General features: G+C 37.9%; 1 protein-coding gene across 1 annotated transcript in view; it reads left to right on the top strand.

The window, feature by feature from the left end:
• The first annotated feature begins 8,718 nt into the window (after window positions 1-8,718).
• LOC149146604 (putative carbohydrate esterase At4g34215) overlaps window positions 8,719-17,101 on the top strand; it is an 84,762-nt gene continuing 76,379 nt past the window's right edge. The window contains exons 1-2 of the mRNA XM_089449429.1: window positions 8,719-9,083; window positions 9,182-9,516. Coding sequence (XP_089305555.1) covers window positions 8,906-9,083; window positions 9,182-9,516 — 513 coding nt within the window. The 5' untranslated portion in view covers window positions 8,719-8,905. The remainder of the gene's footprint in view (window positions 9,084-9,181; window positions 9,517-17,101) is intronic.

Raw genomic sequence — 17,101 nt, 5'->3', positions numbered from 1 at the left:
CAACTTCTGAACTTCGATCCAGCAATAGAGACAGCATTTCGACCCGAGCTTCAACTAAATATCTTCGCACATGTGAGAGAAAGGCAACCCAAAATATCAATTTTATTCTTCCATTTTCTCTTCTTTTTCTTCTGCAACTTCTCACTATTTTCTACAACTAGTTTACTGCAATTTTACTGCAAATCGAACTTGCTTGAGATTGTGTGACAAATGAGGTCGAGTTGGTCCAATATATAGGCTCCTAGTGAGGTTGAATTACCCTGTTTGAGGCTGACCTAATTTACATTAAATAATTTTATTTATTGACAAATAATTCCCAAGAAGGGTTCTTTACAATACGACACGAAAAAGGATACTTGACATAAACCCTAGAGGTCTGCAATGGAGACCTTGACCTAAAAACAATTGACCCAAGCATGAAACCCATGCTTTAATAAGTCAATTTATATAATAATAAAATTTCTTTTTCTTTCTTTTGATAAATACATTTCATTATGGCTCAAGTACAATTATGAAGAACCAACCTAGTTACATTCTTGAACAATGGTGATGATATCAGGCCCAGTTTTGATTTCCACCAATGTGTGAGGAGGAAGTTCGTGCGACTGAATTTGGGATGGAGACTTGCAAGATGCCATGTGAGAAGCCTTTGTTACTACACAAACTGAATTCCATGTTCACTAGTTGATAATTGGAGGACCCATGCATTCAAGGACAAGAAGTAATAAGAGACATAGAAGTTCTCAATTATCTCGACGTGTGATTGTTTATGTTGATGTATTTAATTCAATGCACGATGAATTTCATAATACAATTGAGAAAATATCCACTTCTAATGCTCTACCTACTAAAAGTTTGTCTCAAGTTGTGGACATGGAAGATGGCATCGATGCAATTACTGAGATAGTGGGCCCAAAATATTTATATGTCAATATCGAATTGTAAGTGGATTGGCTTTCAAGAGTACCCATCGTCATTAGAATGGGAGTGGTGGGGAAGATTATAATTGTTGGGAGAGATTATCTCATATTTTCAAGGTTGCAAGATGAAGGAATGTCAGTGTTAAAGTATTTGTGGGCCATAGAAACATTGTAGCGTCCTAAACAACATCCCAATCTAATTATGATAGATTTCAGTAGGAAAAACACATTGATTGATTGTTGTTGGGACTTACAGTCGCGTCTGTCGGTAGGAGAAAAGAATATACTAATTAAATTTTGATATATTTCAATACACAAAATGCATTGATTGTTGTTGTTCGGAATTGAACCCATATATGTCATGTAAGAACTGAGAGAATTAATTAAATTATGAACATACTAATGAATTTTTGATATATTTTAATATGAAAAACACATTAATTGCATTGTCGGGACTTGAACCCAGCTTTGTGGTGTAAGAAACAAGAGAATTAATGAAATTATGAAGGTGCTTGGGATTGTAGAAATGCAATAGAATGTTGATTGGCAAATTATAAAATACTGCCAAATTGAATTAACAAAAATGACCATGAACATTAATGAGAGATTATTCAAAAGTTCCTAACATTAGTGAACATTTTTTGCCATTTTGTTTCTATGCAAAGACATTTATTTTTACCATTTGGTTTATGTGATGATTGAATTAAATATAATTTCACAAATTCAACAGATGATAAATTATTCGAGATATTTCACAAAGTCAGCAGCCGATAAATTACTGGAGAGTATTGTGGTATGAATAGTGCAATTTCGGTTAGCTTAGTTTATTTGGGCTGTTTGAGAAGAAGTACAAATCCATACTTCACTAGTTTGAGCAACATGGAGGAGAGCTTGCAAAGGAAAGTTATCCTCATAATTCCACCCTTACCATGTTTATGAAAAATTAAATTACCCTTGATAGTTAAAATAATATTTTTTAGATTCTTACATCATTTAGAATAAATCTTTCATTGTTCGTAGAAAATCAACATACTTAAAATTGTGATGAAATTATACGAATGAATATGAGCATTATAAAATGAAACATTAATACATTGTGTGGATTGAAGAGGTAAGGAGGAGGAGCTCCAAGCATGGGGGCTCCTTCCCACCTCAACACTCTGCAAGATGTATCAACGTTATATATCCACTAAGCAATCTAGGTTTCTCATTCATGGATATTGACAATTGGGACTCATTTTTGGACTATGGTTTATTTGAGGGCCTAGTAGATTTTCTCACCACCCATGTAAAGCTATCCTTTGCATTGCTCAAAATTTTGGAGGAAGTTCAATATGCAGAGGACCTCTGAACTTTGCGTAATGAACTTGTCCTCCACACTCTGCATAATGAACTTCCTCTAAATTGGCAATGCAGATGCAGAGGAAATAACCTCGTATGATTTGTAGGCGTCACTATCTTCTTAGTTTTCCTCTGCAACAACGCCTAACAACAAGCACGTTTCATTTTCTATTAAAATCATAAGAATTGCATTTCTCGATTAACACCGGTGAATTTTTGTATGTTCTACTTCATGAAATAGGTTGATCCCTCTATAAATTATCAATTGAGTAACACCTTTGAGAAGAAAATTGCACTAGTATCGAAGTTGTCGTCCAAGTTCATGCAAGTCAATATGCTCGATGAATGTGAGCAAGGTGAAATTCCCTTGGGGTTCACTAAACTTGATCCTTGGTGAATTCAATCCCAAATATTTCTATGCAATTTAGAAACTGACTTTTCTTAGAAGCTCGACACCGATAGTGAAATGGAAAGATGGTTCCGATTTTCTAAGGTTCTAAAATGTTTACAAGGAACTCGCTATTCAGTATGAGAAGAAGTATCCCTTTGCTGAGGGGTTTGAATATGATGATCTTATATTTTCCACCTTTATCATAATATATTTTTATTAATACCATAAACCATGTTATTCATTTATTTACAATTGTCCCACTACATTAAAAAAAAAAAAAAAAAAAAACAAAACAAAAATAAAAACAAAACAAAAAAAACAAAAAAAAACAAAAAAAAAACAAAAAAAAAAACAAAAAAAAAACAAAAAAACAAAAAAACATGATTATAACAATAGGTTCAAGTATCGGTACGAATTTGTTGCTTTAAGTGAAGCAATTATACATGTTAAAATTTAGTCATATTTGTGATATTATGTATGTTCAATTTAGCTATATATGGATATGTGCGCTCTAACCTCTCTTTAAGTTCACTGTGTTTTGGGTGGGATTTTAATAATAAAATTTTTGGTTGAATTTCCACTTAGAGTGTCCAACGTTAAATCTCTCTTGCTTATCTAGGGGATCAAAAATATGTTTAAAAAAAAAATGCTCAAAATCGCTCAGAACTGGTGCCAAATCGAATATCTTGTCGTTATGATTCCAACAACGCTTGAATCACCTCAATCTGACACCGTGTGTGAAAGTTATCGCGTTATGAATTTTTTGGCAAACAGTTAAAAGTCAACTTGCAGGGTTGATTGGGTTGTTGACTAGGTAGGTACAGTGGTAAAACGGTCTAATCCCATGCTATCAAGTGGTATGTCATACAAACTTGGGTGGTATAATTTTATTGTTTGTTTGGTTTTAGGTGGACCAATCGGGAGGTGCCATGTGGCCCAATGGGAGGGTGTTACTTGGCCCTCGGGACTCGTGCCAAAATTTGTTATGGTCCGACTGGCCTCAGCGAGGTTCAACCCCACGACCTAACTGCAACAAACCAGACACCTTACCATTTTTCCAACTATGTTTCTTGTTATATATACATGGCGTATTTATATTTAAATTGGAGTGGTTCTAGTGTTGGCTGGAGGGGTAGGACAGATGGCCCCAGCCCCGGTCATATCACATATCACATGCCCATAGCGGAAAGCGAAAGGGTCAGCCACTTAGAGCTTGCCCCGGGTCATCTTTATTACCACATAACAAAAAAAAAAGATAGAAGCAGAGGGGGCCAGGTGGTAAGCCCTAGCCCCAATCAGATTTAACATCCTAGAGCCATTGGCGAAGGCCTCAGACCAGAGGGGTTGGCACGTGACCCAACCCACAACCACATGGATTTTCACGCGATCAAGGGCGGAGTGCTGGTGGGCTTGTGGCCTCTAGTCCATGCCCCTAGACATATTTCTTTCCATGTGGTCGTGAAAAGGGGCGACAGTTGGGCCCGTGGCTCCCAATTAATCTTTTGATAGATTGCACCAGTTGCAGTAGAATTTGCATCGAAAACACACAAAATTATCACTCGGTGATTTTGCCAAAGGTGAGTTTCATTGCCTGGTTAGCCATTTTTTTCATTTTGTAGGAAAGATAGTAGGGAAATGGAGAAAGAGGCCTAACTTAGTCATTTTCAGCCTTTTTGAGCCCAAGAAGAGACTACACAGGGGTTTTTGGGTGTTCTGGACACAATGACAACATTATTTTTGTAATTTTAGCATTTCATGTTTATGTAATTTACATTTTGAGCATATAATATAAAGGGCCAACATTGGAAGCTGGACCCAGAGACGTAGCCCAGGAGGGGTGAACTCCACCATCAAATTGTTGTTTTGTGATGTTGCATATGGTGTATTTTTCTCTGGTTATATCTGCAAAATTTAACTAAAATCAATAAGTTTATGTGATTTTGCAAATTATTCCATTGTCCACAAGACATAAACTAACTTGCAAACTTTTTCAAGAAACCTTCAAGTTTTTAATTTCATATCAGTTTGGGATCAGAGCATGGTTATTTTGAAGGTTTGATTATTTTTTAAAGTGTTTTTGAATGTCAACAAGGTCTAAATTGGAAACATGAGAAGAAGGATTGAAGAACCGAATCCTCAAATTGGTTCAAGGAGGTCACAAACTCCAAAAACTCCACCAGTCATGGCACATGAAGAAGGACAAGAGTTGATGTTTGAGGATGAGAGAGCTTTCAGAAAGGCTTTCTATGATATGTTATAGATGGTGAAATTGTTGTACAATGAAAGGAAAACAAGGTTGCAAGGAGAGAGTTCAAACCATCCAAAAGGTAATGGTGGTGATGGAAGAAAGCCTCTATTCCCTCCACCACCTCCTCCTTCACCTCCATCTTCACTTTCATTCTCATCTCCTTCTTCACCTCCTTCAATACCTAGACATACTCTTCCTAGATCTCCAAAATGACATGCTAAATCTCCTTTTCTTAAGCTTGATATCAAGTTTGAATTGCCTATGTACAATGGGGATTTAAACGCTGAAGGAACCAACCGATAAAATAGTTCAACAAGGAAGCTAGGTACAAAAATAAATCCCATTATCTTGGTTAGGTAAGTGATGGGAAGACTTTTTAAGTAGTTAAGCATGGCCACCATTGTAAATCACATGTTGTGAAAATGTTTGTAAAAGTGATTAAATGTATAACATCACTTTTATATGCAACATAGTGATATTTTTTCTTTCAGTTAGATAGAATGGGGTATAGTTTCTGTTGTAAAACTTGACCATGCGTGTTCTATAAACACGTGGAAAGTATGGTCTTGCTTGGGATCTTGCAAGTTGTACATGTATTGGCAGCTATAGATTTGCATATGGATAGAAGTGTTGATTTCATCACTTCAGGAAGGAGAAGAAAGTGTGGCCTTTAAGAGACATTTGTTATGTAGATAGAGATTGTAGTATTATTTATACTTTTGGAGGACCAAAAGTCCTTTAGTGGCGAGGAATGATCCAAGTGGATCCCTATTGGCTCAAAAATAAAAGTACTCATATTGTTGCAAAACTAGGACCATATCAAATAACTCATTTCAAGCTATCCAACAATGCAAACGACACCTCAATCTGAGTTCGTATGCAAAAGTTATGGCCAATTAAAGTTTTGGTCAAACTAGGCAAAATTCAATGTCAACGTAGGGTGCTACATGGAACTTCCATCGGCTTCCACGTGGTAGTGAAGTCAGTAGGCCTGGTAGGACCCATTGAGTTGATGTGGCATCCTAATTAGCAAACCAGGTGCACCCACAATTAGGTGATGTGGTAGCACCACAAGTTGACAGATGGCAAGTAGGTGGCAGAAGTGGCATATAATGTGGACTAATGAGAGCCTGCCACATGGCACAATCACATGGTGCCGCATGGCACCTTAAATTAGGCTCAAGTGGCCTTGGGGTGGTGCAACCTTCATTTTTGTCTTATTTCGCATGGTTTGGAGAATCGTTATAATGTGGACATATGTTTACCATATATTATATGGTTGGAAAACTATATTAAAACCAAAATTGGGCTCTAAAACTATGTTAAAGGAAAATTGGAGTCCATGGGTTTTGAACCCAAAACCTCCCCAACAACAAGCAACTTAATATGACTATGCCAACGATTGCGTCAACCACATACTTTGTCTTATTCACCCTCACACTTTGTTATAAAATGTCATTCGAATGGTTCAAAGGGGAACCATGGAGAATGCATAAGAGAGGAGGGTGCACAAAAGCTAATGTAGGCACAAATATTAAGAATATTTTAGGAATATTCCCAAAGCATACCTATTATTTCATGGATATTTGTTGTATTTACCTCAACTAGCCCTCTTATCACTGAGTTTTCTCGTCTGCAACTTCTATACTAGGGCTTCAAATCTGCCTCCTAATAAACCATGATTCCTTCTTTCATGATCTTGCACTTGAGGTCTTCACTTACTGCATCCAACACTGCATCATGCACTTATTCCCATCCTCCATGTCTGCCCACTTGTCTTTCTTCATAAGATTGTTCATAGGGCTACCAAAACTACCCTAATTCTATGGAAAATCAAATGTTATTGTCACTCTACTTAAGGTTTTCATGTTTTCCCATCTTTTCAATAATATGGTTGTTCCATAATGTTGTTCCTAGGGCACATCAACAACCCACTAATCTACACTTCGTTGCTCCAAAAGTCAATTCAAAAGGTATTTCACAAAGCCCATCTATTACAGACTTCATTGAGCTAGGGCATCAAACTATCCCTTACACAACCCATTGATCTATGGCTTAATGACCAACCCATTGAACTCGTAATGTCAAGTGTTGTACTTCAGGTCACACATAAGATAGCCCTCACAACACATCAAATCATAGTCCTTAAGGCTTATATAAGTAGCCCACTGATTGTCCCTTTGAGACTACAAATTGATAGTCCTTAGGGCATAGTAAATGAAATTTCCAATTCCTTCAATGGCCAGGTCTTCCATAAGCCTAGAAAATCCTCCTGGACATGCAAAAATATTCCATGTCATCATTTTGCTTCCAAACCCTAGGTATGCCTTGCAATCCCACTAATATGAAAGAGACATAGAGCATATAGACAAGAAACTAACCAAAACCATCAATCAAGGAAAGACACAAAATACGTATCTTTGAAAATGATCAACCCCTTCTTAATCCATAGGCTTCATCCATCCACTTTGTCAGCTTCATCTTTCAAGAAAAGTCAGCTCCCTCTTAAAATTAAGCTACAAGATCATTTTTCCCATCTGTCATTCCCAATATTTAGGACTTCTTTCAACAACAATGAGGGTTTCCTTAATCATACTTTGCAAGGGTCAACATCCATATCCCTAGAACTTATCAATCTATCACAATTTCAATTTCTTATCAACTATAGTCCATACTTACATTCCTTCACTTCAGCAGATGTATGTCACTTTCTTCCACTAGAGATGACCAATAAACCATAGAAATTCCTTCAGGCTGCTAGCAATGTTATTTTACCTGGATTGCCTTCTGGTGTATCAATGTTCTTTTACCTAGTTTAACTTCCTGTATATCCTTCATATATATGACTTTGTCGCATCATATGAAGTCTACAATTTTGCACCAGTTGCTACATAATGAAATCTCAAATACTCTCACAGAGAAGATACTTCATAAATCTCGAGTCCATACTGAGATGAGTTTCAAGAATATTGACCCTTTAACAACAATTAGTTTCTCTTCATTGATCTCGGCCCTACTATGTCTTGGCCTGGTCAACAAGAGATCGATTTGCAAAACACTAGGTATGAGCCTAGTATTCATAATCAACAATTTTAATTTGAAATTCTCTTCTTTACCAAAGGTATTGTCACTAATCTTGTGATACCTAATTGTCAAAAGTTGTGATGCCTAAAATTAAATGAACTATATGTGCTCTCTTGCAAACTATTAACAAGATTGTCTCCCTTCTTCATCACCAACTAATTAGTAACAAACAATTACATATACATATAGAAATATAACACAACAATTATAACATTCACAAACATTACCATTAAAATCTAAACATATAAACACACAAAACACTCAAAGCATCCAAGCGCGTACAAACCATTCAAGACAAGCAACAAAAACAAAATTAAAGAAGAGAATGATATTGTCATGTCAAACAAAGAAAACATGATGTAAATTTCAAGTATGAAGTTTATCTCAAACATTTACATAATAATAATAATCTAAAAATGTGTCATTGTTGCCCTCAACTGGAACCAACCTAGATTCATCTAACTTCGAATCTATCATGCCCAGAGAGGGATAAAATCCTTCTAGGTGCAAACCTTTCCTCAAATTCCATACCCAAAATCTCTCTCGAACATAATAGATCTGAAATTAGATAGATCTAGGCTGGTAAATAAAAAATTTAAATTAAATATGTTAAAAATAATTCCAAAGCAAAGTAGATTAAGGGAGAACCTTCATAGTTTTATTTGATATAAATTTATAAAATGTGTACAACAACGGGCATAAAGTGAACATTGTTAAAGTTATAAAATTGCCGAAGTGTGAGAGGAAAAATATGTGGTGCTCACGAGCATTTGAAAAAAAGCAACAGCATAAAACAAATTCTGCAGATATGAAAAACATTGTGAGAACCGCCGTTTGAGGGGGATAAAGCACCTCTGCAGACACATTCGGTCTAATAATTAACGCCGGCATAATTAACGGCTAAACCTGTTAAAGCAGAGAATGGATATCTTCGTTCTCTCAGGACAAAGCAACATGGCGGGCAGGGGAGGAGTCTATAATTCTCATTGGGACCATTTCATTACTGATGAATGCCAACCAGACCCTTCAATTTTTAGGCTCAATTCACATCTTCAGTGGGAGCAAGCCCGTGAACCTCTGCATGCGGATATAGATGAACGTAAGTATGTGTGGCACTCTGTGTATATATATATGAACTAGGATTCAAGTTAAGCCTAACCATTTGGTATTTCTGCTTCTTATTAATGTTCAATGCAGGAAAAATGTGCGGCACAGGCCCCGGAATGATTTTTGCAAACACTATATTGAAGCACAGTAAAGATCCCGAAAAGACACGTATTGGTTTGGTTCCTTGTGCCATTGGAGGTACTGCGATCAAAGAATGGGAAAAGGGCAGCTCACTCTATGAGAACATGATAACTAGAACTAAGGCAGCTCTCAATCACGGAGGCATTTTGAGAGCAATTCTGTGGTATCAAGGCGAAAGTGATGCAGGATCTGATCAGGATGCTAATAGTTATAAACAGAACCTCGAGAGACTTATCCACGATATCCGCTCGGATCTGCAACATCCTGATCTCCTTTTCATCCAGGTAATGTGTTTTTCTAATTCTGATTATTCGATTGAATTGTTGCTATATTTGTATTGAGTATTCTCTGAAGGGTGCCTACGCGTAGAGTATTTATTTCCCGATCTCAGGGAATATTTGGGGGCTGACATGCTACGGGAATTATGTGCTCTGTATACTTCGTGTTTGAGGAAGATACTTTTATTTTCTAGTATTTATTTGTTTTCTGTGAATAGAAAACATGATTAGAAACAAGATTGCACCTTTATCTGAATGCTGGTATTTAAGAGTTTGAATTAAAAGTACATTACAGAGAAGACAATACAGAAGCACTCAGCCAAGACAACTATTTATTTACATGGTGAAATCCTGATAGTGTGTCAAGCAAACATCCATAGGGTAAGGTATCAGTATTCTATTGCTCAAGGAACAAAATTACAATGTTCTCAGGTCAGGCTTACAGTAACAACATTGCATCCTCTTAGGTCCATAGATCTATATCAAACTTGGCACCATTACATTCGTTACATGAACAACCATTGTTACGCAAATTATGAAAATTAATTATTTGAAGTAAATTTTGGTTTTTAGAACAAAAGTTTTCTTTCTAATTGTTTTCACAATTCCAACAATCTCCATTTTGACAACAATTTACCTGATACCTTGTCCAAACCCATTCATCACCTTTTATATGAGCCAAGAGAAGCCAAACACCACTCTAGCTTCTCTAACAGTACTGGTTTTGTAAACATGTCTGCACAGTTTTTTTGAGTATGGACTTTCTTAAGAGCTACTCCACCTCCATCAATAACTTATCTTACAAAATGGTATTTAATATCAATATGCTTAGTCTTACTATGATAAGTTGGATTTGTAGCCAAATGAATAGCACTTTGACTATCATAGAATACATTTGCATTGTCTTGCATTTGTCCAAATTCACCCAAATACCCTTTAACCAAAGTGCCTCCTTGCATGCATGTGAGACAACGATATATACTGCCTTATTTGTGGATAAAACTGTTGAAAAAATTCACTAGGCTGGGTCTTCATAATGACATGTATAATTGTGATTTTAAGAAATTGATGAAAAGAAGAAAAATAAATTATTATTGTAATGCTTGTCTCATGGGTTTTGTGAGCAAGGAATTTTATTTTAGTGATTGTTCCCTTTGTGAGCCTTTAGGATTTGTCATCTAGTCATAAAAGTCAATTTGAGTCTATGTCATGTAAGAAGGACCCTTATTGGGCATGTTACATTTTATATGAGTCATTTAATAGGTATGAAAAGCCCTCCAAGACAAGCACAAGACCTCTCCTTCATGTCGGCTACAAAATAGAATAAAGATCTCCTCCAAATGACACGTCGACTCACCCTCCAACAAGTCGGCTTATTTTGACAGGGAAACAACTATAAATAGGGCTGCTCGGCATCATTTCTGAGATAAATTTTTTGGTTATCATATAGTTTGAAGTGCGAAGTACAATGAGGAAGCCTAAAGATCAGCGAAAGGAGAAGGAAGTTCAGCGAAGTTCTAAGCTTCAGGTTTTGGGTCTGTTTTAGGGTGGTCTTGCTGTCACATGTGCGAAGAAAGAGGAGACCATCTGCTGCAGTAAGGTTGAGTTCCAAGGTAACCAGATTAAAGTTTTAAGGAAGGCCGAGTCAAGCTCCATCACAAGCGAAGTAAATCAAGGCATAAGAAAAGGTCTTATGTGCAATTTAAGATTTTTGAATTAGGATTGCAGACCTAATTCTAGGAGGCCGAAGGTTTGAAGCAAAAGAAGGTCGAAGTGGAAGAAGAGCCGAGACAAAGGAAGGAGTACAAGGCTGTGTTGATTTCTGGTAGCATCAGATGTGCTCTGAGTCTCAAAATTTGAAGGAGGCTAGGGCACATGTATTCCACAATACCCAGAAATCGTTTTGGGAAATTCCACCCGGAGATAGTTTTATTACAATAATTAATTATTTTTAATGGATGCTTAAGTCTAAACTTAAGAAATTAAAATAAATAAAGGGTATTAATCAAACTGAGGGTGAAACTTCTAGAAGAAGACAGACATCGAGTCCAAATGATCTGAGCCATTGATTAGAATCTAATATGGGCCGTTGATTACTCAACTGGAGGATTATAAGAAGGACTTCAATGGACATTTGGAAAATACATCGGAGAGAGATCAAATTTCTCAGAGAGGGCAGCGCAACAGTTGCTAGAGAATCAATCAAGGTGATTTCTTGCAGTGAGGGGTAGGGATAGTAGACTAGAGGAAGCTTTCCAAATCTGGGGAGTACAAGGCAGAGAAGGCAGAGAGAAATTCAGTGAGGCAACGCAAAGCTTCAGAGGGAGTTCGAATTCCATCTAGGAGAGATGAGATTCAATGCAGGAAGCCGGGGTGTGAGATTGGAAGGCTTGGAGATCAAATTTCCAGTCAGCAGGAGGTCAGCAAAGGGATTGACGCAAAGCCCCATCAAAGTGATGCAGTTTTGTGTAGGGTTGACGCAGAAGCTATGTAGAGGCAGCATGGGGCCAGTTAGCAAGCTCTTGATCATAATCGAATCTCCCAGAACAATGTAAGATTTCTCTCACTAACCTTTCAGCCAATTTCTCTCTATATCGGATAGCTAGTTGGGCATCCAACAAATTGTATTAAGAAAACTACTGCTTAATAATACAAACCCTCAGCTGCTGCACCGGTTTTCCCGCATTGGGTTTTTTCGGGGACATTTGTCCAAAAATAACGGTGTCATGTGTTGTGTATTTCTTTCTTGCTCAGTTTCTTGTTTTTGCATTTAATTTAATTGGTGAAGGCTGCAGTGTATTAGTTTCGGTATTTGTTGTAGGATGCAGTAAATAATTTGTTTAGTAATTTAACAAATAGAAGATACTTAATCAGTTGCTGCAGTAGAAATTTGGGTCTTCCAAATTTTCACATGGTATCAGAGCGTAGGTGAAGCAAGAGAGAAGAGCCGGAAGAGCCCAACGCTAAAGAGAAGGAGAGAAGTCGAAGTGCTGCGTAGGCAACAAATCGAATCCCGAGAGAAATTGCGCAGTCCAGGCTAGGAGGGCAAAATTTTCGTGAGAAAATCTTTCTTTGAGTGAGTTGATAGAGAGAAAGATTTCTAAATCGATTTTGCTAGTGTCAGAGGGAGCAACATAGAAGCACTAGCGCAGAGCAATTTTCTAGTGAGACGCAGTTTTTTGTAGCAGTTGCTGGGGCAGAAAAGCGTCAGAAGGAAGAAGGATACACTGTTGAGGGAATTTCTTCCTCAGAGAATTCCTAGCCAGGGAATTTAATTTCTCTATTGTTGAGCAACAACAGAGAAGAGCAGATCTACTATCTCCAGCAGGGAGTGCGTAGGCTAGCCTAGTGCTACGCAAAGGAGAGAGGAGGCAATTCGACATTTCGTTGGTAGAGATGGCAGCTAATGGGTTGCGAGATCAGGATCGATTGGATGGTACATCCGACTATGTGATTTGGAAGGCAAGGATCTCATGTATTCTAGATGAGCACAATCTCAAAACCTATGTCGACAGTGTGGTAGTTGTACCCGTGGATCCAGATCTACTTAAGAAGTACAAGGGTGAGATGGAAAAGGCCAAGCGATTGATCCTCGACGGAGTGAGAGATCACGTAATGTGTCACATTGTCGACAAGGATACTGCCTGGCAGATGTGGGAAGCATTGGCTACGCTATACGAAGGATCTTCCGAGCAGCGGAAGATGTACTTGGAGTAGAAGATGAGATCCATGTAGATGCAGAAGGGGGAACCCATTGATCCATTCCTAATGAAGCTTTAGGAAATCCAAGATTCGTTGGTCACTGTGGGGTCAACACCTCAGGCTACCGAGATGGTTAGGCTGACCCTGAATTCAGTCTCAGAAGAATGGCAAGTGTTTGTCTAGAGTATCTTGGGCAAAGAGAGATTGTTAGATTGGGAAGGAATGTGGGCTGCTCTTCAGCAGGAAGAGATGAGGAGAGACTTAGTCAAGTGCAAACTTGATAGCAATAGCAACAGTGGGACGAAGCCCAAGGAGGAGGAAGAGAATGCAACCCTTGCATCCAAGGGGCAGTAGGAGCAACAGAGGTAGAAGAAGGACGTCTCGAAGATCAAGTGCTTCCGGTGTGGTGAATTTGGTCACTACACTACACAGTGTCCTCTCAAGAAGAAGGACAAGGATGAGAAGCATGATTCGAAGGCTGCATCCGCAAAGATCGAGGAGGAGGAGTTGCCATGATTGCCCAGATACCTCTAGGGGAGAGGTGGGGTGATCTAGTATTGTATTTCAAAAGAACTGCAGATGGGTAGGATCCTTGAGGAGTCCACCTCTCGGATGAATACCTTGTTACGAGAGCCTAGATCAGAAGTAGCAGGATGGACTAGTGTCAGTTGGTGTAGAGGAGTGCCAGAGTGACAGTTGTAATGGCTAGGAGCGCCAGAAACTGAGCAGCGCAGAGTAGAGTTGGCAGCAGTGCACTTGGCACAGTGCAGAGTCAATAACAACGCAGAGGCTTCAGAGGATCAATGCATAGACTAGCAATAGTTAGAACTCAGACAACAGATGCATCATGCTGAACACCTATTCAGTAATTTTGGATGCTTTTCCATTGCTAATGCAGTAGCAACAATAGTTGGAGAAGGTGCAGTGCAGATGCAGTGCTGGCAGTAGAAGTGCCAGTAATAGCACAAATGCAGAACTTATGAGGGTTGCAGTATAGATGTAGTGTTGGCAGTGGCAGGGTCAGAACAATACAGATGCAACATTTGTGGTAGTTGATGGGCAGTGATGTCAGACATCAGCAGCGTAGAGGTAGATGTTACAAAGTCTGAGTGATGCTTTAGCAGGTTGCATTACTAGAGCACAATCCTCGATAAGAGGGAGTGTTGATTTCTGGTAGCATCGAATGTGCTCTAAGCCTCCAAATTTGCAGGGAGGCTTGGACACATGTATTCCACAATACCCATAAATCGTTTTGGGAAATTCCACCCAGAGACAGTTTTATTAAAATAATTAGTTATTTTAATGGATGCCTTAGTCTAAACTTAGGAAATTAAAATAATTAAAGGGTATTAATCAAACTGAAGGTGAAACTTCTAAAAGAAGACGGAGATCGAATCCAATTGATCTGAGCCATTGATTAGAATCTAATTTGGGCTATTGATTACTCAACTGGAGGATTATAAGAAGGAATTCGATGGGCATTTGGAAAATACATCGGAGAGAGATCAAGAGATCGAATTTCTCAGAAAGGGTAGCACAACAGTTGCTAGAGAATCGATCAAGGTGATTTCTTGCAGTGATGGGCAGTGATAGTAGACTGGAGGAAGATTTCTAGATCTGGGGAGTGCAAGGCAGAGAAGGCAGAGAGTAGTTCAGTGAGGCAACGTAGTGCCACGCAGAGGCAACATTGAGCTTCAGAGGGAGTTCGAATTCCAACTAGGAGAGACGAGATTCAGTGCAAGAAGCCAGGGTGTGAGACCGTAAGGCCTGGAGATCGAGTTTCCAATCAACAGGAGGTCAGAAGAGGGATTGACGCAGAGCCTAGCCAGAGTGACACAATTTTGCGTAGGGTTGACGCAGAAGCTGCATAGAGGCAACGTGGGGCCAGTCAACAAGCCCTTGATCAGAATTGAATCTCCCAAAACAATGTGAAATTTCTCTCACAAACCTTTTTGCCAATTTCTCTCTATATCGGATAGCCAGTTGGGCATACAACGAATTGTATTTAGAATACTACGACTTAATAATACAAACCCTCAGCTACTACACTGATTTTCTCGCATTGGGTTTTTCCGGGGACGTTTGTTCAAAAATAACAGTGTCATGTGTTGTGTATTTCTTTCTTGCTCAGTTTCTTGTTTCCACATTTAATTTAATTGGTGAAGGCTGCAGTGTATTAGTTTCGGTATTTGCTGTAGGATGCAGTAAATAATTTGTTCAATAATTTAACAAATAGAAGATGCTTAATCAATTGTTGCAGTAGAAATTTGGGTCTTCCAAATTTTCACAGGTTGACTATCATCAAGGGAACTTGTGTCTTGGTCTTGGAGTGGCAAATAGGTCAAGGGTCTTGGTCTTGGTATTCGTCAATTGGAATCTCTATAAGAAGAAGAATTTGTTTGAGTTTTCCTCTCAAGAGTGAGAGGCTTTGGCCCTGACTGATAGCCTATATTTTGTGTCTCTTGTCTCTTTATGGTTTATGCATTGGTAGTTGTTTGATGAAAAAGAACACTAATAATCTAAGTAAAGGAAGATCCTAATCTAAGAAAGTAAAAAGCATTCACAAACAATTACTAATCAAAGAGAAATCACTTAATCTCTATGCCCTAGATTTCTCAACAAAAACAACTATTTTTGGAAGCTTTGACATCCAACTAATAAATCCTCCCGCAAGAGTGAAGACGTAATCTGAAGTAGACCTTCTCTTGCCCAATTCGCCTACAAAATCTAAATCAACATAGCCCTAGACAGAATCACCACAACGGTAAATGTGACACAATAATCACTTGTGCCTTTAAAATACCGAAGCACCCATTTAACTACTTTACAATTCTCTCTTTCTGAATTTGCCATATATCCACTGTCAACCCACGTGGAAAAAGTCGAAGTCGGGATTAAATCGGCTAGGATCTAGAAATTGAAAAAGTCGTTAAAATTGGGAGGTTTTTGAAAAAGTCAACAAAATTTAAAAAATACAAAAATATTCACTTTTTTTTTTAAAGTCATTAAAGAAACTACCTCACTCACAATTTTTTAGAAAAACTCCTGATTTTATCTTGACTTTTTTGATAAAATCTCAATTAAAAAAAATAATAATTAAAAAGTCATTAAAAAAACTACCTCGCTCATGATTTTTTGGAAAAACCCCTGATTTTATCTTGACTTTTTCGATAAAATCCCGATTTTTTCGTTTTCCAAAAATTCGCCAAAAAATCGACTAGCTCAAAAAATCGGACTTTGACGATTTTATCGGGACTTTTTCCACACTACTGTCAACACTAATTACATGTGAAATATCTGGTTTAGTATATACCATTGAATACATTAAACATCCTACTGCACTAGGATATGGTACATGAGACATAAAATCCTTCTCTTTTTCACTACTAGGACAAAAACTTGAAGAAAACTTAAAATGTGAAGCTATTGGGATATTCATAGGTTTCACATTATTTATATTGAATTTCAGGAGTATTTTCTCCACATATTTATGTTGTGATAACTTGAGCTTACATTTTTCCTGTCTTTGTATATTTCTATGCCCACAATTTGTTTTGCTACTTCTAGATCCTTCTAATTGAGCCTTTAACCTGTTGATCCCATCCATGCTTTTGCTTGCAACAAGCATATCATCAACATATAACACTAGGATAATGAATATATCGTTCAAAATTTTGAATTAAGCACATTGGTCATACTCACTTCTAGTATAATTTTCTCTCACCATGAAGGAATCAAATTTCTTGTACCATTACCTGGGAGATTGCTTCAGGCCATACAATGACTTCTTGAGCTTGCAAACAAACCTTGTTTTGTGATGTTAAACAAATCCTTCTAGTTGTTCCATGTATATTTCCTCATCCAAATCTCCATGTGAAAACATTGTTTT

The sequence above is a fragment of the Pinus tabuliformis genome, chromosome X (assembly GCF_031772625.1).
Source record: "Pinus tabuliformis cultivar Carrire ecotype Pingquan chromosome X, CPIR1, whole genome shotgun sequence".
NCBI lineage: Eukaryota > Viridiplantae > Streptophyta > Pinopsida > Pinales > Pinaceae > Pinus > Pinus tabuliformis.
Note: the sequence above shows the minus strand (reverse complement) of the source record. Positions and strands in the feature narration are given on the sequence as shown.